At 49.3% G+C, this 24,965-nt stretch overlaps 1 protein-coding gene and 1 long non-coding RNA gene across 2 annotated transcripts in view; one reads left to right on the plus strand and one right to left on the minus strand.

The window, feature by feature from the left end:
- SLIT3 (slit guidance ligand 3) overlaps nucleotides 1–24,965 on the minus strand; it is a 639,400-nt gene that overhangs the window by 8,792 nt on the left and 605,643 nt on the right. The window contains exons 29-34 of the mRNA XM_014345150.4: nucleotides 22,148–22,241; nucleotides 16,465–16,602; nucleotides 15,173–15,413; nucleotides 13,453–13,583; nucleotides 2,669–2,823; nucleotides 689–974 (exon numbers count right to left, since the gene is read on the minus strand). Coding sequence (XP_014200636.3) covers nucleotides 689–974; nucleotides 2,669–2,823; nucleotides 13,453–13,583; nucleotides 15,173–15,413; nucleotides 16,465–16,602; nucleotides 22,148–22,241 — 1,045 coding nt within the window. The remainder of the gene's footprint in view (nucleotides 1–688; nucleotides 975–2,668; nucleotides 2,824–13,452; nucleotides 13,584–15,172; nucleotides 15,414–16,464; nucleotides 16,603–22,147; nucleotides 22,242–24,965) is intronic.
- The window catches only part of LOC134730379 (uncharacterized), a 46,552-nt gene that overhangs the window by 4,215 nt on the left and 17,372 nt on the right, over nucleotides 1–24,965 (plus strand). The gene's annotated exons all lie outside the window — the stretch shown is intronic.

The raw sequence follows: 24,965 nt of genomic DNA on the forward strand, positions 1-24,965 counted from the left end.
CATGATGCACCACTGCCCCTATTGAGATGACATGCAGAGCCAGGATCCATATTATAGAGTCAAACACACACACACATATGCTCAAGAGCAACACAAGAAGCTCAAACCCTGTATAGCTGTCCCTTATTCCTGATCCAAAAAATCATTTCCTGACTGGTTTAGCCAACCACATTTCCAGTGTTGGCTCTGGTGTTAGTTTTGGCTGATTCAGGTTTCTTAACACTGACAGTACTGGATCTCCTATGTTTAGCATGAGGCCTGGCACGTAGTAGGACCTCAGTAAATCTTTGTTGAATGAGTAGTTGCTTAAACTATTAAATGTGGTTTGATGTGTGGTTATATACACCTGGTGCCTTGCACAGGCTGAGTCTGCCCATGTGGGTGCCTTTTTTAATTCCCACAGAGACAGTGGGGGCTCACTGTGGCTCTGGACAGGTTCTAAAGGCCACCTGGCAGAGACTAGTGTTTTGAGCAGGGCCCTCTTATGCTGATCCCTCCAAGCAGGTCTGGCTGCTCAGATGTGTAAGCTCAGCCTCTTGACCTCTTAAGCAGTTACACTTACACAGATCCTATCTGCGGTCTGACTGCAACTCCTCCAGCCTCCAGTAGTGCCTATTTCTCAGGTGGGGTAGGGACTGAGGCCATTCTGGGAGCCCGAGCACACAGCCAGGGCTCCTGGGACACTGACCTGTGGCCGAGGCAGGGGTCCCGGGCCTCCTGGTCGCAGAGTGGGCCGGTCCAGCCTGGGTGGCACTCGCACACCACGCTGTCCTTCTCCACGGAGCGGCACAGGCCATGCTTGCACACGGTGCAGGACTTGCAGCCTGGTGACACCCCCAGGGACTGTGGTGGGAGGGCCTTGAAGTCCTGCAGCTCGTTGTTGATGCGCACCTCGTGGATGCATCCGTGGAAGCCGCCTAGAGGCCGGTCCGTTCCCTGGCGCAAGGCAGAGAGGCCGGTGGAGGTGGGGATGCCTGTGGGAGGGGAGCCAGGACAGTGGCCTGAAGACCCTCCCCTGCCACCCTGCTGTCCTCAGAGCGAAAAAGCACTTTTCACACATTCATGGCTAGAACTCTGGGCCTCTGCTGTTCAAACGAGGTTAACGGGCCAAAACCTCGGACCTCCTCCATACAGGGACGTGCATCCTTGGTCCTGCACTGGGACTCCTTAAAAAAATGTGAATTTGTTGCCAATATGTAATATTAGAAAATTTCCCATAAAAATTTGTATCTTGGACTTCCCTAGAAAAAATGAGATGATCTGGTCACTCATTGCCCTATGATCCCACTGGCTGAACTGAGGAGACCGTTCCCCCCAGTAGGCAAGTGCACCAAATAACCTGCTGTCCCCACCAGGCTCCTCAGCCCTTTGATCCAGGCCTCACAAGAGAACCCAGGGCAGGTGAGCTACAGCTGAGGAGATAAGGTTTTGGGGAGCTGCTTGATCAACGAAACTTTGGGGTTCAGGGTTTTTAGACCAGTTTGCTGCCTTATGTGCGGTGTACCCCTCTTCTCAGGATCTTCAAGAGACTGTTAGTAAAGACCTAATTTGCTTTTCAATAATTTGTATTTTCGCTCCCCTTCTACACCATTCGCTGCCCACCTTCTATAGTTGAGAGCCTGGGACTGGCCTGGAAGCAGGGCACCCAGTTCCGTTCTGGGTGCACCTGGAGCAGGTGGGGCACAGGGCACGGTCCTCCTCCAGGGATAAGTGGTGTCCCTTCTGGGGCTGCCCTCGGCACAGAGCTTTCCCTGGCCTCCCTACATCTGAACCACCCATTAACAACACCCTCTTCTGGGCCCGTGCTAGTCTCTGCAGGTGGACTCTGGGTAAAGTCTTGGGAATCTTAGGATTGAACGAGCAGTTTTGGTAGCTTTTTTTACACTTAACCCTTTGAGAACTATAAGTGCAGGGGCTGCATTTCAGGCCCAGAGTCTGCCTAACTGATGGCTACTTTTTTGTGTTTTGTTGTTGTTGTTGTTTTAAAGACAAGGTCTCACTCTGTCACCCAGGTTGGAGGGCAGTGGCACAATCATGGCTCACTGCAGCCCCAACCTCCCAGGCTCAAGCAATCCCCCTGCCTCACCCTCCCAAGTAGCTGGGACTACAGGTGCTCACTATTGTGCCCAGCTAATTTAAATATTTTGTAGAGATGAGGTCTCACTGTGTTGCCTAGGCTGGCCTCCAACTCCTGGGCTCAAGTGATCCTCCCACCTCAGCCTCCCAAAGTGTTGGGATTACAGGTGTGAGCCACTGCACCTGGCCTACTTCCATTTTTGGCCTTTGATTTTAATCTCAAATTCTTCTACATTCATTAATTGAACCTCTGAGGGTTTGAGGAGGTGGCAGAGCAGAGGGAATATGACCTGAAGCCGGCAGACTTCAGCAGAGCCTAGACCCTGCTTCCATCTCCTGCCTCCCCCTTCTCACCCTTCCCCGTCACAACGTGTAGTTTCCAGGAGTCCTGTTCTCTTTCCTTTCCAAGCACCTGTCCAAGATTCTCTTTCCTCCATGGCCTGGCTAGTGCTTATTCACCTTTTAGAGATCAGCTTCGTCGTCCCTTCCTCCAGGAAGCCTTCCCTGATTGGCTTTGGCAGTGGCCTGGGTTTCTGTACTGGAGCACAGAGGGCCAGAGGGAGGTAGAGGTGGTAGGGAAAGAGCGCATTACCTCCAAGGTAGAGGGGGCTGTTGATGCCCACCGCTGGCTGCTTCTGGAGCTTCCCCAGGCTCTTTGGAGTTCCTTTGTCCACTACTAGGTTCAGGGTCTGGTTTAGCGTCACCAGCTCCACACTGTGAAACTGCCCATCATTCACTGTCTCCACGCTGGCCAGTAGAGAAGGGGAGAAAGCCGGAGAGTTTACTAAGTGCCTTCCATGGCTGGGCCCTGTGCTGTGGACTTGACCTGCATTGCTTACATTTTGTTTTACTTTTTATTTGGAAATAACTTTAAACTTACATAAGTTGCAAAAATAAAAACAGTACAGAAGATGCTTATTACCCAGTTTCTGCCATTACTCCAAGGTGCTTACGGTTTTCTCTGTGCATTGTATGCATACACACACACATTTCTGAACCATTTAAAGGTAAGTTACATACATTACAGCCCTTTATCCTTAGATACCTCAGTGTGCATTTCCTAAGGACAGAGATATTCTCTTATATAAGCACAGTGCAGTTGTCAACTTTGGCGAATTTAACATGGATACCACACTGTTATCTAGTCTATTATCTGTATTCCAATTCTGCATTGGACCCAATACTGTCCTTTACAGCATTTATTTCCTTCCAGTCCAAGATTTAGTCTAGGGTCAGGTATTGCATTTGGCTATCATTATTTGTATTCTTTTCTATTATTTCATAGAGTTAAGCAAACTCCATTCCCAGACCACCTTCTCAATTCCTGCTCTATCTGCATGCTGCCTGGACCACTATTTACTCAACACGCTTGTTCTTTTCAATTGCCCAATTTCCCCCTTAAATATCAGTAAGGATAAAGGTTAGCATTGTTCTAAAAAATAGTTTTGATGTGATTTTTATATTTTTTTCTAGTACATATAAAACAAACTCTCTCACAGTTAAAATTTCAATAGTTTGCTATTGTCCCCCCTAGGGTCACCTCAGGTACCACCAGTGGTATGCATGCCACGTTTGGGGAAATAGTGCCTTATAATACTCATGCTAGGTAAGTTTGTTATCTCCACTACAGAAATGAAGAAACGGTAGCTCAGGGAGGCTAAAGAATTTACCTAAGGCACCACAGTTGGTAAGTCATAGAGCAAGGATTTGAACTGAGGTTCAGGTCGAATGTCCCTAATCTGAAAAGCTCCAAAAGCCCACACTTTTTGAGTGCCCACATGATGCTTGAAGGAAATGCTCATTAGAAGATTTTGGATTTCAGATTTTTGGATTAGAGATGCTGAACCAGCATAATGCAAGTATTCAACACTTTGGGTACCAAACGTTTTGGTTATGGGATATTCACTTTTTTTTTTTTTTTTTTTTGAGATGGAGTCTCACTCTGTCGCCCAGGCTGGAGTGCAGTGGCATGATCTTGGCTCACTGCAACCTCTGCCTCCTGGGTTCAAGCAATTCTCCTGCCTCGGCCTCCTAAGTAGCTGGGATTACAGGCTCATGCCACCACACACAGCTAATTTTATGTTTTTAGTAGAGATGGGGTTTTCACCATGTTGGCCAGGCTGGTCTTGAACTCCTGACCTCACGTGATCCACTTGCCTCGGCCTCCCAAACTGCTGGGATTACAGGCATGAACCACCGTGCCCGGCTGGTTATGGGATATTCAGTGTGCACATCCCACTTGCCCATGCTGTCTCTAACAGGGCCAACAGCCACTCGCCGAGGGCCCAGATGAGCCAGACATGGTGCTAAGTGGTTCACTTATTTGAACCTTACAATAATTCTATGAAGTGGATGCCAGATATCCTATTTCACAGATGAAGACACCGAGGCCCAGAGAGGTTAAGTGATTTACCTGAGGTCACCCAGCTAGTACAGGCAAGAGACAGAATTTGTAGGCAACACTTTTGACTCCCAAATTGTACTCTTTCCAGCGCTCCACCCTCGGCGGGGGCTGGGAGGGAACAGTGGTGGGAGATGATGGGAGCTGGGGAATGTGACACCTCTTCCTTCCCTGAAGCTCTCTGAGGAGTAGACTGAGCTCTGTCTTATCTATTCAGGTATCAGGGATACATATGGAGGCTCCCTCTCTCCTTGAATTCTCCCTGACAAATCCTTGTTGGCTCCAACAAGAGGATCCCAGCAGGGAGTGGCACTGATTAGGCAGGCAGGGACCATTTCAGTGACTAACTCAGATTTAGAAATCTCAGCAGCCAAAAAGGCAAGAGAAATGCTTGGGAGAAGACAGGCTAAATTGGGGTATAGTGAAGAAAACAGAGTCCATTCTAGCCCCTTACTGCTGGATGGAACCATAACCAACCATAGGAATAGAACATCCGGTCTCAGTTTCCTCATCTGTAAAAGGGGGATAATAACCTCACAGAACTATTGTGATGTTCAAATAAAATAAGAGAGGGTACATGAAAGTGCTTTGTAACCAGGCATGCTGGCATGTGCCTGTATCACTAGTTACTTGACAAGCTGGGAGGTTGAGGCAGGAGGACCACTTGAGCCCAGGTGTTCAAGTTCAGCCTGGGAAACATAGCACGACCCCTATTTCTTAAAAAAAAACAAAAACAAAAAAGCGCTTTGTCAATTACTGGGAAAATGTGAGCAGTTATTTTAGTGTTAGAAGACTAACAAGGACCATTGCCTGCAAAGCTAGTGATCCCTGTTCTAGTGCTGATCCCTGGGAGAAAGTGATGGCAGAGGACATGCAGGAGCCCAGGACCCACTCAAATCCATTGGGAAATCTCTCCTCCCACTCATTCATCCAACTATCCACCCATCCATTCAACCATCCATACTTCCTTTCCATCTATTCTACCTATTCATCCGTCCACCCTCCTCTCCATCCATCCACCTATCCATCTCTCCACCCACCCACCTACTTATTTATCTACCCTCTTCATCCATTCATCCCATCACATCCATCCATCCTTCATCTACCCACCCACCCTCCTCTGCATCCATCCACCTATCCATCTCTCTACCTACCCACCTACTTATTTACCTACTCTCTTCCATCCATCCATCCATCCATCCATCCATCCATCCATCATCTACCCTTCATCCGCCCACCCACCAAGTGTCTGCTATGGGCCACCTCGTCCTGGGTGCTGTGGATCAGTGACAAACAGGGAAGATAGGGTAACTGCACTCACAAAGCTTCCATTCCACTTTCCTTAGCCTTTCCTATAAAGTAAATGACAACTTATCAATGTAAGGTCTAGCCAAGAGATAGGGTAGTGGGAGGTGGAGTGGTGGGTAAAAGAGTCCACTGAGGAATCTGGTTTTGTGATGGGGAGCCAAAAAGCCCTATGAAGGTAGAGCTATTTCTATTTCAGAAGCCTCCAGCTGCTCCAAGTTGCAAGCTGAGGGCAAGGCAGAGGACTCTGATCCTACAGATGGGTTGGTAAAAGCAGGAAGGGGAGGGAGGGCCCCGTGCAGAGACCATAAACTTGTGACCTTGAGCCCTCACACAGTTTTCTAACCACACGTGCAAAAATATGCAGGTATATCCCACAGCGTCCTAGAAATGGATGCTGTTTGGATGCAAATGAGCTCACCACCCTGGAGGTGTGTCAACAGATGCTGGGCAGCCACCTGTCAGAAAGGGAGTTGTCAGGAGACTGCAGCTCAGGCACTCGCTTCCAACATTATGATTCAGGGAGTCAGGGCAGCTGTTTTCCCATTATAGACACACACACACAGACACAGCGAACACATACCACCTACTCCTGCCTGGCAGCTGGCTCCAGGCCCAACTCCTTCTTCCCTTCTTGCCATCCCAGGTGCTGGTGAATAGCCTGCAGGGGTACCCAGCCTGGAGACAGTGGTCTGGCAGAAGCCACAGATCAGAGAGGGCTGTGTGGTCACTGGCTCTTGCCCTAGACAAAGTGCTGGGTTCTGCAGTGCCCCAGTGCTGGGCTTCCTGGAGGGCCTCATCTGATGCCCACATGGGAGAATCCTAGGTAGGCTCGAGGTATAGCCTTCAGCCAGGTCATACTTTGTGGAGAGAGATCTGGGATCACACTGGGCCTGCCAGCTGAGGGACCCTGGGCAAGTCATATCACTTCTGTAAGCCCCTGTTTCTGCTTCTATTCAATGAGTTTTATACTCATTTTACAACATTGGTTTTTTGGTTGTTTTTAGTAAGAGACAGGGGTCTTGCTCTGTTGCCCAGGATGGAATGTAGTGGTGCAATCATCGCTCACTGCAGCCTTGAACTCCTGGGCTCAAGCCATCCTCCCACCTTGGCCTCCCAAAGGGCTGGGGTTACAGGTCACTGCACCCGGCCTACACTGTTTTTTGTTTTGTTTTTGTTTTTTGAGATGGAGTCTCGCTCTGTTGCCCAGGCTGGAGTACATTGGCGTGATCTCAGCTCACTGCAACCTCCACCTCCCTGGTTCAAGCAATTCTCCTGCCTCAGCTTCCCAAGTAGCTGGGATTACAGGCACCCACCACCATCCCCGGCTAATTTTTGTATTTTTAGTAGAGACGGGGTTTTGCCATGTTGGCCAGGCTGTTCTTGAACTCCTGACCTCAAGTGATCCTCCTCCCTTGACCTCCCAAAGTGTTGGGATTATAGGCGTGAACCAGCGTGCCTGGCCCTACGCTGGTTTTAATGGGCAATACGTGGCCTGTGACACCTAGCAAGTGCTCAGTGAAAGGTGGAAATGATGACTCCTTGACCTTACTCTGGGCTTGCTGGAGCTGGGTGTGGCAGCAACTGGAGTGGGGGAGTAGGTTAGTGGGCCCTGGAAGAACCTGCCTATGGATTTGGCAAACTTACAGCCACCCAGGGCTTTGAGCCACTCAGGGCTCTGTATACTCCCACTGGCTCATTCCCATTTCTGAGGAGGGGACTCTTGTGAGTCCCATTTTAGGGAAGGAAGCTAAGTAACCTGATAGGGGCCACACTGCTAAGAAGTGCTGGAACTCAGGTTCAAAGTCAGGATTGCTTCCAAATCCAAACCTCCCATAATGTTATCTATGCCGGTAGGTGCTCATGGGTTAACAGGTCGCCTCTTCCTGGCAACTTTTAACCAGATCTCCTGGATATAATGGCTGAAGCCAGTGTTTTTCAAACTGTGGATCCCTGGAGGTTCAGGGTAGGCAGTGCTAAAGGCTCTGGCTTTTTACCAGCATCCCTAAGTCAGGATGCCTCCATTTCTACTTGCCTTAAAAAATAAAAAAATAAAATCATGGCCGGGCACGGTGGCTCACACCTGTAATCCTAGCACTTTGGGATTACATCCTTGAATTCTCCCTGACAAATCCCTGTTGGGGATTTGGGAGGCCAAGGCGGGCGGATCACAAGGTCAGGAGTTCGAGACCAGCCTGGCCAACATAGTGAAACCCCCATCTCTACTAAAAATACAAAAAATTAGCCAGGCGTGGTGGCGGGTGCCTGTAGTCCCAGCTACTCGGGAGGCTGAGGCAGGAGAATCACCTGAACCCAGGAGGTGGAGGTTGCAGTGACCCAAGATCGCGCTACTGCACTCTAGCCCGGGTGACAGAGTGAGACTCTGTCTCAAAAAAACAAACAAAAATCATTATTAAATCTTAGCTTTTGAAACAAAATAATGGGAAAATGGCTCTACTATGACAAAAGTAGAGAAAAAAAAGGAAAAAATAGTAACAACCTAAGGTTCACACTAAAAGAAATGATGATATAGTGGTCCCAAGCCCCAGTGATTAGTCTCCTGGAGAGATATTTAAGGATTTCAGGGGAGAGAAGGGGGCTCTGAGGGTCTTCCTCATTATCTACTGGGCCAGACTGAACTGGTGCCAAGTGGGAGGTGGAGAGCTCTGGAGTTGTCAGGGTGGGGCTGGACGCATCCTGCCTGGAACTGGCATAACCACGGGCATTGGCCAGAGTGGCCCATGGCCTTTTTGCCTTTGCTTTTATTTATTTTTTTTGAGATCGGGTCTTGCTCTCTCACCCAGGCTGCAGTGCAGTGGTGCAATCACAGCTCACTGCAGCCTTGACCTCCAGGGTTCAAGTGATCCTCCTGCCTCAGCCTCTCAAGTAGCTAGGACCATACATGTGCACTACTATGCTTGGGTAATTTTTTATTTTTTGCATAGATGGAGTCTGAATATGTTGCCCAGGATACTCTCAAACTCCTGGGCTCAGGCGATCCTCCTGCCTTGGCTTCCAAGAATGCTGGAGTTACAGGCGTGAGCCACCATGCCTGGCTTTCTTTTGCTTTTAATAATAATGGTGGATACGTGTTAATCCCTTAGTAGAGGCCAGGCATTGTGCTACCCTATGCTAAGCAGTTAACTTGCATTCTCTTATTTAATCCTAACAACCCCCAGGAAGGAGGCACACTTTTTCCTCCATTTTTCAAATAAAAGACTTAAGGCTCAGAGACTTCAGGTGTTCAGCCTGAAGTCTTAAGGGACTTGAGGGAGGAAGGGTTTGTTATTCCTCTAGGTGCTGGTTGCTCTAACCTGAATGCTGAGTCGTGACCACTAGGTGGCGATAGAGCCTCACAGTAACAAAAAGTTCCTGGGATTTCGGGTAGGCAGCAAGCGGAGACCTCAGGCTCCACTGCAGCAACCCCCTACTCCTGTAGCACAGCCCACACTCTCTCGGCTCTGTCTTTCATGTCCCGGAGCCAGCACGGTGGGAGAGCTGGTTTGGGTGGAAACCTGATCCGGATTTAAATCCTAGCTCTGCCACTTACTGGGCTTCTAACATGAGGCTTCTCATCCCTAAAACAGGAGTGAGGATCCAATGATACAAAGACCTTGGCAGTGGATAGGATTGTAGAAATCAAGACTCAGAGAGCATGCACTGCATTGCATTCAAAGAGCACACCCACGCGGTGTTTTAAAATGGCCAACACTCAAAAACTTAGATATCTCACATAGAAACCCCGGTGGTCCCGCTTCTCTTGATAATCTGTATTCCCACATGGCAGTGTCTGCTGGAGCTGAGGTCAGCCACTCCTTTGGATGGGGCTCCACCCTTTAGGCTACTGTAGCCCCCACCACTCCCTATGGGGACTCCAGCCCATTTTCCCCATGTCTGTTACCTATGTGGCCATTTGGCCTTGCTGGCATGTGAGTCTGGCCTTCTCACAAGTCTCAGTGCCAAGGAACAGTGAAGTCTGTCCCCATTCTGGGGCAAGGAGGGGCTCAGGTGGGCTTTTCTGTGTATTTGCCCTGGGGCCTGGAATAGAATCTTCATGTGCCCTCATCACCATTTGTGATTATGGCTGTGCAGATGAACAACATCAGTCATGGACAGAATGGAGACCATGGAATCTAGCCTGCAGGTCCCTGCTGGGAACCCAGGCTGACATCCTCACTCTGAAGCTGGTCAGTGGGCCTTAGTGAGCCAAAAGCTGGTGGCTGCCAACTCCCCCAGTTAGAATAGCTTTGGTTGGGCTCCCTGACTCTGGCCCTGAGGCCAAGGTGGCCTTCCTGGGTGGCTAGAGGTTATTGTACTGATGCTGAGGAGGAGATCTCATTTTTTGTGGTTGGACTGGCCTCCTGGCCCCCTCAGCTGCTGGTCAGCTCAGCCTGTGCCCTCCATTAACCCCAGCCCTCCCACATGGCTTCCATGCAGGCTGATGGGGCCTCCTCCTCCCCAGGGCTTCCTCGCTGCTCAGCCTGAGAAAATGATTCTGAGGCACAGGTCATGTCTCAGCTCAAACACCACCTCCTCCTCCAAGGTCCTCCAAGCAAAAATATTTGCTCCTGGTGGGCACAGTGGCTCACACCTGTAATCCCAGCACTTTGCGAGGCCAAGGTGGGCAGACTGCTTCAGCCCAGGAGTTCAAGACCAGCCTGAGCAACATGACAAAACCCTGTCTCTTCCAGAAAAAAACAAAAATTAGACGTTGTGATGCATACCTGCAGTCCCAGCTACTCAGGAGGCTGAGGTAGGAGGATCACTTGAGGCTGGGAGGTGGAGGTTGCAGGGAGCTGTGATCATGCCACAGCACTCCAACCTGGGTGACACAGTGAGACACTGTCTCCAAGAAAACCCAAAAAACAAAAAAAACTTTGCTTCATCATTGGTGTTCCTGTAGCATGACACCAGTGTCTCCAGTGAGAATGATTTGATTCTGCTGTGGAACCACTACTTGTTGATATGTGTGTCTTCCTCCCTGGACTGTGTTTGTTTAGCTCTGTGGCCCCTGCACCTAGCCCAGGGTCTGGCCCAAACATGGGGCCTGGCAGATGTGGAATGAGTGAGAGTGTACTAATGGCAGCAGAAACAGGGCTGCCTCAGGGAAAAGTGTTTGGAAGCAAAATCATTTTAATCTGGAATTGCTAGAGCCTTGGGCCCCTGAGGATTGGAAACTGAATGAAGGGTACTAAAGATCTGTTACAGGCTCAGCATGAAAATCTAGGCCAGGAGTGCCAGGGCATCCTTAGCTTGGTTTCCCCATGGCTAAGACAGAGCCTGGTGTCTCTCCAGGGCCACCTACCTGCTCAAACTCACGGCTCCCTGACAGCAGCTTCTGGACAGCAATTCTCTGACTTTCCATTTCATAACTCAGCACAGTGCTGCGACACTCCTACCACCCACACCAGCCCTCTACCAAATCACCAGCCCTGACAGCTAACGTCAGCAGAGGGCAAAGGCTGGGCTCTGTTTGGGAAGGCCCCCAGCTCAGGGCAGGGCTCAGCTGCTTCTGGAAGCCTGGCTTTCACCTTCTGTCCTTGACATGTCTGTGTAAAGGCTTAATTTGCCAAGCACTTCCTCCAGTGTTATTTCAACCCTCAGTGACTGCCCTAAGAGGTACATCCTGCTATTGCTCACATTACATGGGAAGGGGAGGGGGAAAAACTGAGGCACAAAGAGGCTGAATCACTTGTTCACATCTGGATTTATGTGATAGCAAATGCTTCACAGGCTGCCCTGGCCCTGCCTCCTTGGCTCTCTGTCCTCTCCACTTGGCCAGGACCTGTGGCTCCAGGGACACAGATGTTAGGCGGCCCAGGCTCTAGGGAGACCACCAGGGTGAGCTCTTTCTTCTGGTGTCCACTGTGCCCAACTGTCCTAACCTGCCTGGTCTTTATCCACCTTCCAATGGGAGCCTCTTGCTCTGGTCAACACCCTTTTCTTTGCTCCTCGTCTGTCTTTGCTGACCTCCCAGCATGGCTTGCCCACCTGTTCTCTCTGCACTCACAAGCTCTTCCCTTTCTTCAAGGCCCAACTCAGACTGCTCTTTCTGCAGGAAGTTTTCCTGTGGAAACTGGTGTTTCCTAGACTTGTGCATTAGAATTACCTGGAAGGATCTCTGAAGCACAGGTGTGTTGGGGCCAACCCCTAGGGTTTTGGATTCAGTAGTTCTGGGGTAGAGTCTGAAAATGTGTATTTCTATCATGTCTGTAGGTGATGCTGGTGCTGCTGCCTTGGGGACCACACTTTGAGAACCACTGGTTTTAACCAATGGCTTTCAAATTGGGTTTGTTCGATGATTTATCAGGGGCCTTGACAACAGTGTGTGTGGAGGGGGGATCTTTGCTTCAACACTGCAGGGCGGTTTTGCTTCTAAGTATTTACAATTCTTAAGTTTAATATAAGATTTTAATGGAAGAAAAGATTTAGTTAGCAGGGGGAAAAAAGTCTGAAAGTTGCAGCTCTTCACCAATCCCTATGAAATGTGCTCTTGCCTCTGAGGGGACAGTGTGGCCTCTCTTTTGTACTGTGGCTTCCCTAAGGTTTGGCTCTCCTTCTACTGGTAGTTTGACATGATTTTAGGTGTAACACAGACATTTTTAACTTTTAGTAGTCATTTTTATTACTATTATAAAAATATTTATAACTAAATTTTTATTTTAATATTTAGCATTTACTTTACTGAGAAGCTGAAAAAAAATCTAACATATCCAACTAGCATATCTGTGATTCCCCAGATGTTCATTCCTTAAGGAGCAGCTATATGCAAAAAGTGAGCGGTTGGCTGGGTGCTGTGGCTCACACCTGTAATCCCAGCACTTTGGGAGGCTGAGGCGGGTGGATCACCTGAGGTCAGGAGTTCGAGAGCAGCCTGGCCAACATGGTGAAATCCCATCTCTACTAAAAATACAAAAATTAGCCAGGCATGGTGGCATGAACCTGTAATTAATCCTAGTTACTAGGGAGGCTGAGGCAGGAGAATTGCTTGAATCTGGGAGACAGAGGTTGCAGTGAGCCGAGATTGCTCCATTGCACTCCAGCCTGGGCAAGAGAACAAAACTCCATCTCAAAAAAAAAAAAAAAAAAAAAAAAGAAAGTGAGCAGTTGAAAGTTGCTGTAAGGCAGCATCTGAAGTGAAAGTCCAGCTGCCACACCCATCACACACAAGCCAGGGTAGCTGCTGGAGAGGCTGAAGTTTAGGAAAAGCTGCCCTTCAGGATGGTTTGAAAGTCACCTAAGGGGTGGCCCTGCTCCCTCCGTGCCCTTGAGTTTCTTCCCCTTGAGTTGCATGCTAATTGTGCCCTGTTGTCTTTCTTAAACTAATAAAAGATTAAGATGACATTTTGAAAAGGGCACCTCATTAAGCAGCCTCGTCCCCACTGCAGCGCGCACTCCCGCACAGTAGCCAGCTGCCCGTTTATCTTATGGTGATGAGGTGTCACCTCCCCTCTGCGGGCCTGCCTTCCTCTGCCTGTTCCTCTGACACGCCTTTCTCCCTCCCACTCACCACTCGGTGAGGAGGAAGTGTGTGTGTGCGCACATGTGCATGGTAGGGGCGGGGAGAAGGGACACCCGAGTTCTCCTGAATCCCCCTTCTGAGTTGCAGGCCCAGAGGCAGAAGGATGCGGTGGAACACACAGTGGGTCAGGAGGGAGAGAGGCCCTTACCTGTACACTGTGGTTGGAGGGGAACTCAGGCTGTCATACACCAGCCGCACGTGGCCCTGGTACAGCTCCAGTGCCAGGGGGTCATTGTCTCCTTTGTAGAGAAGGATGCCGTTGTCCTTGTCAGTGGCCACCTGGAGAAAGCAGCCGGGGCGTGTTAGTAAGGGCTTACCTGAGACTGAACCTTCCCTGCCCATCTCACAGAGCCCTCTTCCAGGCAGCAGCTTCTGAAGCTGTGCTGCGTCTAAATTCATGTCCATCTTTCCTCCTCCATCTAGTCAGTAAATCCCCAGAAGGTAAGGCCTAGACTTACACCTCAGCAAGTGCTGACTGAGCAAACCAGTTCAACACATTTTTACTGAGTGCCTACTGTGCACCACTATGTTCATATATTAATGTATGTAAGGAGGCCCGAACTCTAATCTGCCCTCTCCCTCTGGTGCATAACATGATCCCGCCCAAGTTCAGGCCCTTCTTTGGTTTCTCTGTATAAAGAAGAATAATAAGTTTTATTTATTTATTTATTTTTTTAAGGCAGAATCTTGGCCCAGGCTGGAGTGCAGTGGCACAGTCTTGGCTCACTGCAGCCTCCACTTCCTGGGTTCAAGCGTTTCTGGTGCCTCAGCCTCCTGAGTAGCTGGGACTACGGGTGCTTACCACCGCACCCTGCTAATTTTTGTATTTTTAGTAGAGACGGGATTTCACCATGTTAACCAGGCTGGTCTTGAACTCCCGACCTAAAGTGATTCACCCACCTTGGCCTCCCAAAGCGCTGGGCTTACAGGTGTGAGCCACTGCACCTGGCTAATAACAGTGATAAAGAAAATGCTAACAATGATAATTAATTCAATGTTTGCTAGGAACCAGGCACTATGCTAAGAGTCATCTGGGGAATTAAAAAAAAAATTCCAGTGTCTAGACTTTACCCCAGGCTAGCTACACATGAATCTCTTGCGGGTGGGGCCCAGGCAAAGATAATTTTATTTTTTATTTATTTATTCTTTTGAGACAGAGTCCTGCCCTGTTGCCCAGGCTGGAGTGCAGTGGCATGACCTCGGCTTACTGCAACCTCTGCCTCCCAGGTTCAAGCAATTCTCATGCCTCCGCCTCCCAATAGCTGGGATTACAGGCATGCACCACCACGCCCTGCTAATTTTTTATTTTTAGTAGAGACTGGGTTTCACCATGTTGGCCAGGTTGGTCTTGAACTCCTGACCTCAAGTGATCCACCCACCTCAGCCTGCCTAAGTGTTGGGATTATAGGCGTGAGCCACCACACCTGGCCAAAGATAATTTAAAAAGTTCTCGAGGTGATTCTAAAGTATTGCCAAAGCTGAAAGTTGCTGGTTACAGAAGTTGCACTCACAGCCAGCCACCCGGAATGAGATTCTTGGATTAGTGGATAGGCCTCAGACAAGGGGTTTTGTCTGTCTTGAACTGAATCCCAATTCTGCAGCACAGTGTCTGGTGTACAATAGTTGAATGCATATTTTCTGGAGGAATGAGTGAATGAGGCTGGAAGTGGGGGCTGCAGTTTGCAGCGAGAGCTGGTCAGGAGTTATCTATAGAACTCTCTGGATGAGTTGGTCCAGATGTCCTCAAGCTGAGTGTTGTCCCTGATGGTGCTTTACTGTTAAGATGGGGCATTCCAGCAATTTTCTGAACTATCAGAGCTTGTGGGCATGTTGAGGTCCTTCCAAGGGCAGGGCAGGGCGGGACACACCTGCAGGGAGATGTTGGCCTGGGGTCGGACCTTGGCGGAGGCCAGTTCCACGTAGGAGTCCTTGCCCACGAAGTTGACGGTGATGAGCTTCTCGCATCTGGGGCCGGCGAAGCCTGGTGGGCAGCGGCAGGTGGGCTCCTGCTGCACCACGATGCACTGGGCCCCGTTCTGGCACTCATACTGGTCGCATGGGCTGGTCTGCAGTAGGACCATGGGTGGGGGGTGCTCACAGAAGGGTCCACTGGAAGGCAGGAGAGAATGGGGAGGGAGATGGGAGAATTGCCAAGAGGAGACAATCACAGTTACTCAGGCCAAAGAACCTCGAGCAGAGATGTAGAGTGAGATGGGAAATGACACTAGTTCTAGGGGCTAGTTCCAGCCCTGCCACTAACCGGGGCAAGACCTTTTCCTCCTCTAAGTCCCATATTTCCCATTTTTAAGAGAGTTGGGGTAGCCATGGTGGCATGAGCCTGTAGTCCCAGTTACAGGGGAGGATCGCTTGAGCACAGGAGTGCGAGTTCAGGCTGCGGAACAGAGCAAGACTCCGGCTCCAAGAAATAAAATCATGGAGTTGGACTAGAGTAGAGGTCCCTAAACTTCAGTGTCATCAGAATTGCCTGGGGGTGATTTCTTAAAAGAGCACATTCCTACCCATGGAAAGATGAATGGATAAACAAAATGTGGCGCATCCATCCAATGGAACATTGTTCAGCAGTAAAAACAAAGGGAATTCTGACATACCCAACAGCATGGTTGAATCTTGAGAACACTATATACTAAGTGAAATAAGCCCGACAAAGGACAAATGCTGTATGTGTCCATTTATATAAAGCATCTAGAGTAGCCAAATTCATAGCAACAGAAGTAGAATAGAGGTTACCACTGAGGAACCATCATATTTGTTCTTCATCCTAGAAAGAAGATTCTGGCCAGTGTGGCCATGTGGCTACCTCCACATTGCAAGCTGGGCTTCAAGATGGTGGCATCTTCCATCAGATGGAACCCTACCCAAGCATGATATTACACAAGCTGAACCTAAGCCCAGCTTTCATGTGGAGTTGCCACAAGTAGCTCTTCTCCCGTCTACAATGTGGGATCACCAATACCTGCTCTATTTCCCTCATGGGGACATGTAAGGACTGCAAAGGTGTCAGGGGAAAAAAGGCATCACCCAGAACCAGGGCTACAGCCACCTGGGCCTGAGTCTCCATTCTGGCCACCTTAGCCAGTCAGCCCCAGCCCCTGCCACCTGGCCCAGGCTGTCTCCTTCCTGAGGTGCCCTCCTGCCTTACCTGAAGCCCTGGGGGCAGGTGCATGTGTAGCCATTGATTGTGTCCACGCACTGGGCCCCGTGGCGGCACTTGTGGGCCACACAGTCATCATTGTCTGTCTCACAGAGCTTCCCGCTGTAGCCAGGGACACACTCGCACCTGGAACATAGGCAGAGGCAAGGTCGTTCCTCAAGGCAAGGCCAGCTTGCAGGCAGTCACTCTCCAGCTCCCCTCAGCAGGTGGCCTCTCCCCATCTCTTCTATCTGCCCAAGTTCCTTTGGGATCTGCAAAGCCTGGCTCCACAGCAGGTTTCCCTGGTGGCCTATGGCCTTTGTTCCATTCATGGTGGGGCGAGTCTTGTGTTCCAGAGCCAGGGTGAGGAACACGGGGTTGGACTCATCCAGCTTTTGGCTTGGATCTGCCACTTCCTACATGAAACTGACATTCAGTTTGGTCCTTCCCTTGGGTCAGGCACTGTGCTATGCCCCTTTCACTGAGTTCTCATTGAGGCCTCTCAGGACCCTGTAAGGGAGGGTCTACCATACTCCATTGTAAGGAAGAAACCAGAGGGCAGAGAGCACTGCAGGCACTTCCCTGAGGACCCCCACACCCCATCGAGTGATAATACTTAGTTTACACTTGCGTGTCATAAACTGTTCTAAGTGGGTCAGTCACTCATTACCTCTCTGTGTTTCAGTTTCTTCACCTTTAAATGCAATTGATAAATAACTCCACCTCTTATGGTTGCTTTAAAAATGATATGATATGCTTTGTGTAGTGCATTAAACATTAAATATTCAACATGACATGTAGAAGATGAATGAAGAGGAATATGATACTGTTTGCACTCTGAGATTCAGACCAGGATGAGAAAGGCAAAAATCTCTTCTGCCTTAATAAGTGGCTCATATTACCTGGGCAAGAGGATGGGAACACCTGCTCCACCCCAGGCCCTGCACACCAATCTGGCCCTTCCTAAAAGAGTGGTGCGTCAGCAATTCCATTCTTGCCCCTTCTAGACAAGGTTTAAAACCTGGCCAGAGGAAGCTGCCCCAGCTAAAACCTGGCCTCCTTGAGTGTGGGCCAGAAACATGCATGTCTGGGCTCCTCTGGCTGGGGCAACATTCAATCAAAATCCCAGCATAGAAACACACCTGAATGCACCGAGGGGCTGAGTCACAGAGGCTTAGGTGCACCCACAGGCACATATAAGCAAATGCTTACTGGTGCTTATGCCTTCTGCAAAGCCTGTGTACCTTTCTGGGCCCAACAGCTGAATTCTAGTGGGCAGAGTAAAAATAATAGCCACAACCTATCCAAGTCAGAGGAGGAGGTGGCATGGCAGAAGGAGGTGACAAAGGCAGGGAGGTGAGGGTTGGGGGGAAGCAAGCTCTCTGAACTCTTAGATTGTCTAATAAGCAGCCCCACGGAAGAATCAGGGCAAAGGGATGGTTCTCCCTCATCCCTCTCCTCCCTCTCCTCTTTAGGAATGGATAGAAGTGGGGTGGAATCCACAAGTGGCAACCCCACTGGCATCGTTGTGGTTGGCAGAGCATGATGCAGGCTGTAGCTTCATAGCTAGGTAAGACACGGAGGGGGTGATGTGTCCTCGACTGGAACAAGTTCCTGAAACTGAGGACTTACTGGCCTATGCTCAAAAATTGAAATCCGCTAAGATCTGACCAATTCACCTTTACTTGATTGGCAAATTTGAAATACATAACCTATTGCTGCACTAGAAGTACAAACTTACATGTTCAACCAGTCTTTTAAGGAAACACATTGAGAATGCCTTCGAGGGGCATGTGCTCAATACAGCACCATGTATACTTCTGCTACTGTGTTAAACTTGGCCCAGGAAGCCATCTGTGTGTCTCTTGAATTCTAAAAAGTAGTTGCAGAGCAACTGAAGCTATATGACTTTCTCCAAGGCAATAATAGCTGGCCAATACTTACGAGATAAAATCCAATATTTTAAGCCTGGACTTCAAGGCTACTGGTGAGATCTTTATTAAGAATTAGGGAAGCTATTCTCACTCTCAGACTAAGCAGTGGAGGTCGGGAGGCGAATGTGTTGACCTTCTTCTTCTTTTAAAGTGCTACAGCCCTCTCAATACCAGCAAGTCTCAAACTTTAATGAGCATACAGAACACCCAGGGATCTTGTTAAAATGTGTCTTCTGATTCAGGGAGTCTGGGTGGGGCCTGGGAACTAGCATTCGTAACAAACGCCCATGTGATGCTGATGCTGCTGGTTCAAGAACCTCTGGTAGCAAGGACCCATATAATACTTCTCCATCAACTAAAGAGAGGCAGCTGGTGCTGTAACCTGCATTCTCCATTGTTTTCAAATGCTTGCCTTTATCTTTCTTCTAGTTAAATTTTATGCATTTTAATATGTGTTGGGTCTATTGATTCTGCACAAGGGGGAGTAACCGCATGCTGTCCTTGGTTCCAGGACATCTGGAGTCTCTGGATTTAGCTGAGAAATCAGTCAGGCCCAGACTGATTCACAGCCCCGCCCCTTTATATGTATGCATGGAGGTGGCTTATGCCACCTCAGTGAGCCTCATAAAATGTGAATGAGTTTCCACATTCTAAGATTGTTGGATGTTGGATAATACACCTTGCCTGACAAAGAATAAGTTAGAAGTACATGCTAGTCATTGTGATCTTTCTTTTGGCTATTGTTATTTTCAGTATATTGTTATTTTCAGTATTATGGACAGGTAGTATCTGCCCTTCATTGAGACCTCATTGAGGGAGAGGGAATGTACAAGGAGAACTCCAAGGATAAACATCTTCACACTTGGACAAACGTCACCCTGACTGTGTATCTCTTTGGCTAATATCCCTATAGGCTGCCATAGGATATGAGCTGTTTGGTGATGGGAGATGAAGGAGATAAAATGATAAAATGTTGCACTGGAAGAATAATTTTTGATTTAAACACATTTTAATGAAACACTAACATTGAGCTGGCCTGTAGACCTTTTCAAGATAATGACATCACATATAAATACAATATCTCAAGATTATGAAAGCTAGACTGATTTTATTCTTTCCTATATTGTCTTAGAACTCAAGGAACTTTGGTTACAATAGAGGTTTCTAGGAATAAGTTCTGGGGATCATAAAAACCTGGCAGTGTTAGCTCTCCAGCACTCCAACCAACCCCACACCTGCACCCTTGACCACGTTTTTGTTTTTTTTTTTGTTTGTTTGTTTTGTTTTTTGTTCGTTTTTTTTTTTTTTTTTAGACAGAGTCTCCCTCTGTCACCCAGGCTGGAATGCAGTGGTGCAATCTCAGCTCACTGCAACCTCCGCCTCCTGGGTTCAAGCGATTCTCCTGCCTCAGCCTCCTGAGTAGCTGGGATTGCAGGAGTGCGCCACCACACCTGGCTAATTTTTGTATTTTCAGTAGAGACGGGGTTTCACCATGTTGGCCAGGGTGGCCCCTAGACCACTTCTGACCAGTGCTGGTGTAAGCCTGTGTCCTCTGAGCTTGCTGTCCACTCAGCCAAGAGGCAATTTATCTCCTCTCCATGGGCAGATCCCCATTCCCTGCCCCTTCCCGGGCATGCCCAGAGCACTCTGCTTGCCTGGCCTGCTCTGCTTTGAGTTCACGTTTGCATTTACATGTCTCTTCCCACCCCTTGCCCCTTCATTCTTCCCTGTCCCCTCACAGTATCCCATACTTCGTAAAGATCAGCAGTAAACTGAAGTCAAATCAGGGGGGTGGAAGTAGGCGGGGAGGTCCTGTGAGGTATCTCTCACCCTTGTACTCGGGTAACTTGACTGCCTAAAAGTCCCACCTGGCATATCTGAGGGGGCATGGGGCAGATGAGGTAGATAGGAATGGGGTAGACACATGGAAGGGCTGAAGCTTCATTTGGTCTCATTGAGCAAAACCAGAGCCTCTTGGCATTTCCCCTGGTGATGAGATCTAGGCTTGTGATGCGAAAATAGAAAAGGAAGACACGAGAAAAGACATGCTCATGTCTGCCTGTCACCCTTACTTACTCGCTTCTTCTTCCCCCAGTGGGGCCATCCTTCCTTCTCTCAACCCATCCAAATTCCACCCACCCTCAAGGGTCACCCACATTCTATTCCTAAAGGGGTGGGGCTGCTTCTCTCCTCCAGCAGCCTTTTCCTTCCTCAGAACCCCAGCAACAGAGCCAGAATCGTGGGGCCTAGAACTTCATTCTTTTCTAAATATTTGCTCAGTGTCAAATCTTCTTCCCCTAGGTCCATGGCAAGGGCCTTGAGGAGATGAATCAAAACCATCTTCCAATCCCCACTACACTCCACACAATCAAGATCTGTGGACTGATGGGTGGGCTGGCTGGAGCAACAACTAGAACTCCTGCTTCTTAGAGTCTAAGATTCTAAGAGCTTACAAGTTCAAGTTTCAGAGATTCTATAATTCTAAATTTCTAAGATTCTGTGATTGGGCTTTCTGAGATCTTGGGGTTCCCTGAAGTCCTAAGTTTTGTTGTTTAGAATCATAGTCACAAACACCCCCAGAGTCTGAGAACTCTCTGCCCTGTGACTGAGAACAGGACAGATTCTGGGTGACGACAGCTTGTGGACCCATCGAGACCTAGAGCATGAGCTTCTGGCCCCAGAGGCTGGAGATGCCACTGGTGGGCATTCTCCTTAAAGACTCATCAGCACAGGCATGGAGCTCTGGGCCCAGGGCCCTCATCTCTAGGGGAGGCTCTGTAAGGTCATTTATAGGGTCTGCTAAGGGTACATCCTGGGGTCTCTCCAGTTGCCCTGGACTGCCTGTTTCCCAAAACCATGACTCCTTGGTGCTAGTGGCTTCCCTCTGGTGTTGGACAGAGATTGCTGGGAGAAGAAGGAGGCAGCTGTGTGTAGAAGGCAGCACTGGGGTCGGGAAGAATGTTTTTGGCCACAGAGTTCTGGGATCTCCCTCTCGATGTCAGAAAACCCCCAGTCTCAAGGGTCTCACAATATTCTCTAGAAGAGGCAGTGGTAAAAGTTTTCATGAAGGAAGGTGAAAGGAAGAGATGAGTACAGAGCCTGGGAAGGATTTCCCAGGAGTGCCATTGGATCCTCAGCCTCAAGAGCTGCATGGCTTTCTGACCTGAGGCAGCCTCTCCATCCACCCTTAGGGCCGCTCACGTGCTCCCCTGGCTCCTATGGGCTCTGCTGCTCACCATGGAGACAGCTCCGCCAATGGCCATGCTGCTGGACCACAGTGCTCCTGCCCCCTTCCCCTGCAACAGGTGCATAAGCTGAAAAACTTGCTGTAGACTGGAGGGGCAGCATACTGCAAAGGCTGCACATGGAGAAGGTGACCAAATACCCTTTAGACGCTGCTTCCCCAGTGGAATTGCTCTACTTCTTTAGCTCTAGAAAGGAGGGATATGCTGAGAGCACTGGGAAGTTGGTAGGAGAGGAGAGGCAAGGAAGAAGGGGCAGGGAAGAGAAAGAGTGGATCTTTCTCTCTCTCTCCCTACCTACCTGTCTATCTACAGAGACTTAGAGACACCCACAGACAGACAGAGGCACGCATAGGGAAACAGACTGAGATAATTAGAGCATGGCTGAATCAGAGATGCAGAGAAGCACATGAGAGAGAGAGAGCATGCAGAGAGACCAGAGACTGCCTAAAACCTAGACTGTTAGAGGCAGAGTTTTCATGGACCCTGTGCTGGGGGCACGAAGCCAGGTCTTACCTGAATCCTTTGTCCAGGGGGATGCACTTGGCCTCATGCTGACAGAGGTTCAGCTCAGGCACACAGTGGTCGATCACCTCGTCGCATAGCTCACCTGGCACAGATGGGGGAGATAGCTCAGGCCTCAGGCAGGGTAGGGATACCCTGGCCAGAAGATCAGAGTATTGGGGGGGATATCCTGGCCAGAAGATCAGACTCATCCAGCCCCTGGTCAGGTGGGCATGGACGTCAGGAGTCCTGTGTTCTCACTCCTTGTGTATCCTCCTGCACCTCTGCCTTGGTTTCTTTGGCAGTGACCACGGGAAGATTCCAGGTGTCCTCCTGGACACTGTCCTAGCATCACCATTTGGCTATTTTACTTGATCTTTCAGGGGTAGGGGCAGGTGCAGCTGAGAGCACAGGATGCCTGGCCCTGACTTTGGGCCATGCTTATTCATTTGTTTTTTCATTCCACACTTATTTACTGAGCACCTCCTGTGTGGCAGGTACTGTGCCAGGCACTGGGGACACAACAGTGACCGGGTCCTTTCCTACCCACAGCCTATTTGGGAAGATCTACAAATAAGCAGGCAATTACAATACAGACTTGTAGGTGTGACCAGAAGGGCAAACTTTGTGGAAGCACAAGGGGGACCCATAACCTCCCCCAGGAGGTCAGAGGAGGCTTCAGAGACACAGACAAGGCTTAGCAGCCCAGTTCACCTGTTACAGAAAAGTAAGCCCCTTGGATTTTTCAGGGAAGGAAGTATGAAAGGAATTTGAAGTTCTGGTCTCTAGACACATTGCCTTTGAAGTCTGCAGTGCTACAAAATACCTAATGGTCATAAACACCCAGGGATGGCCCTTGCAGATAAGCCCTGAAAAGCTTACACCACCTGAAAATGTGTTTTAGGAATGTGGGGGAGGGCGGTAAGGCAGGACAGCAGCTCCCAAGCAACACCAGCTTTTAAGATCCAAGTTTTGGGTTTCCTCAAATTCCACTTGGTCAAGCCAGATGGAGAGTGATCTAAGAGAGGGAAAGGTCTAACCATGAATGTTCTCCCAGGAGTGGGGTGGGAGCAGGGCGGGGAAAGCTGCCTTAGCTCCTGCTCCCAGGGTATAGGCAGGTAGGTCCAGAGGGCTGGCTGCAGGGTAATGAGTAACAGATAGCCCCTAAGTCTGTTCTTTGCTATGGTGGGGAGAGGCTGACCCCAACCATGTCCTGGGAGGGAGCACTGAACCCCTCCCTCTCCAAATTTTGCCTTCAGCCTCTCAAGACCACAGAAGGCACTATGTTCCTGAGAAGCCTCCTCTTTCTTGTCATCTGGAGACACCTAGAGAAGCAGACAAGTATCTGTGTGGGACTTGCACATTTTCTGGGACAGAGCAAACCACAAAGCCTCATTCTGTACCTGAGTTTCCCGGGAATGAATTCTGGTTGACACTTCCTAGCTGCTTGACCTTGACATTGGCAGTTGTGGAGATTAAATGAGATTATACAAGCACTCACTCTCAGGACCAAAGTGCAACAAATCAGCAGTGCACCCTGGTCAACGGCAGACACCAGGTAGGCCTCAACTGCGGCAGGAAACCACTTCATCAGTGCCTCCTCAGTACCCTCCTGCTGCCCATCTCCCTGCTCTAAATTCAGTTCAAGCCCTTCCCCTGCCACAAAGCCTTTGTTAGAGCCCCACTGCCCTCTCCATTTTCACTACTGGGATTTCTGTCATCTCTCTTCTGGCACTAAGCTGATTCTTCTTGACCAATGACTCAACTCTATACAGTGATTCTTTTCAGGGACAAGAAGCCCTTGTGGGCTGAGGGCATACCTTAGATTTCTTGGTCTCTCTAAGTGGCTAATTTAGTAGTCCGTATACAGTAGGTGCACAGTAAGTGTTGCCTGTTGCTAATGCAACTCTTGGCTACAATTCCGCTCTCAGAAGATGAAAGAGGGAAGGGGAGGTAACCCCTCAGCAGTCAGTCAGTCAGTCTTTCTGTCTCTCTCTCTTTCTTTCTTTCTTTTTTTGAGACAGAGTTTTGTTCTGTCTCCCAGGCAGGAGTGCAGTGGCAGGATCTCAGCTCACTGCAACCTCCACCTCCTGGGTTCAAGTGATTCTCCTGCCTCAGCTTCCTGAGTAGCTAGGATTACAGGTGCCCACCACCATGCCCAGCTAATTTTTGTATTTTTAGTAGAGCTGGGGTTTTGCCATGTTGGCCAGGCTGGTCTCGAACTCCTGATCTCAGGTGATCTGCCTGCCTTGGCCTCCCAAAGTGCTGGGATTACAGGCGTGAGCCACTGCATCCGCCCCCACAGCAGATTTCCATGCACTTTCTCCCAGCACAGAAGCTTGTCTGGGGTCCTAGGAAGCCCAGGATTATTAGAGCAAGTGGTTTTCTCAGTTGGTGGTGGTACGTTCCTACAGTTTCAAGAGTGTACTTGGGGATACTGTCTATGGGCTATGAGGGACAATGGGAGCCACTTGGCTTCCTTCTCTGCCATCTTCAAGGATGCTTCTATTCATCTTCCACAGCTTCCCACCACCCACTTCACTCCTGACATAAAGGCCTGGTTCCAGTAGTCCAGGACATGGGAGTCCCTGAGCTTCCCCCTCCTCATTTTCTCCTTGCCTTAGGCTGGTATTTCCTAAAAGTGCTTCTTGCAACACAGGATTGCTGGGCTGGGAATAGTGTTCGAGGATGGGGGAAGGGGGAAGCTCTGAGATCAAAGAAGTTTGGGAACTGCTGGGTTAAACAAACAGCTTTCTTTAAAGCAGGAATTTTCGGAACCTCTAATATGCTTATTTGTATCATGGTACACCAAGAAGAAGGTTATTATTAT

Source organism: Pan paniscus, chromosome 4 (genome assembly GCF_029289425.2).
Source record: "Pan paniscus chromosome 4, NHGRI_mPanPan1-v2.0_pri, whole genome shotgun sequence".
Lineage (NCBI taxonomy): Eukaryota > Metazoa > Chordata > Mammalia > Primates > Hominidae > Pan > Pan paniscus.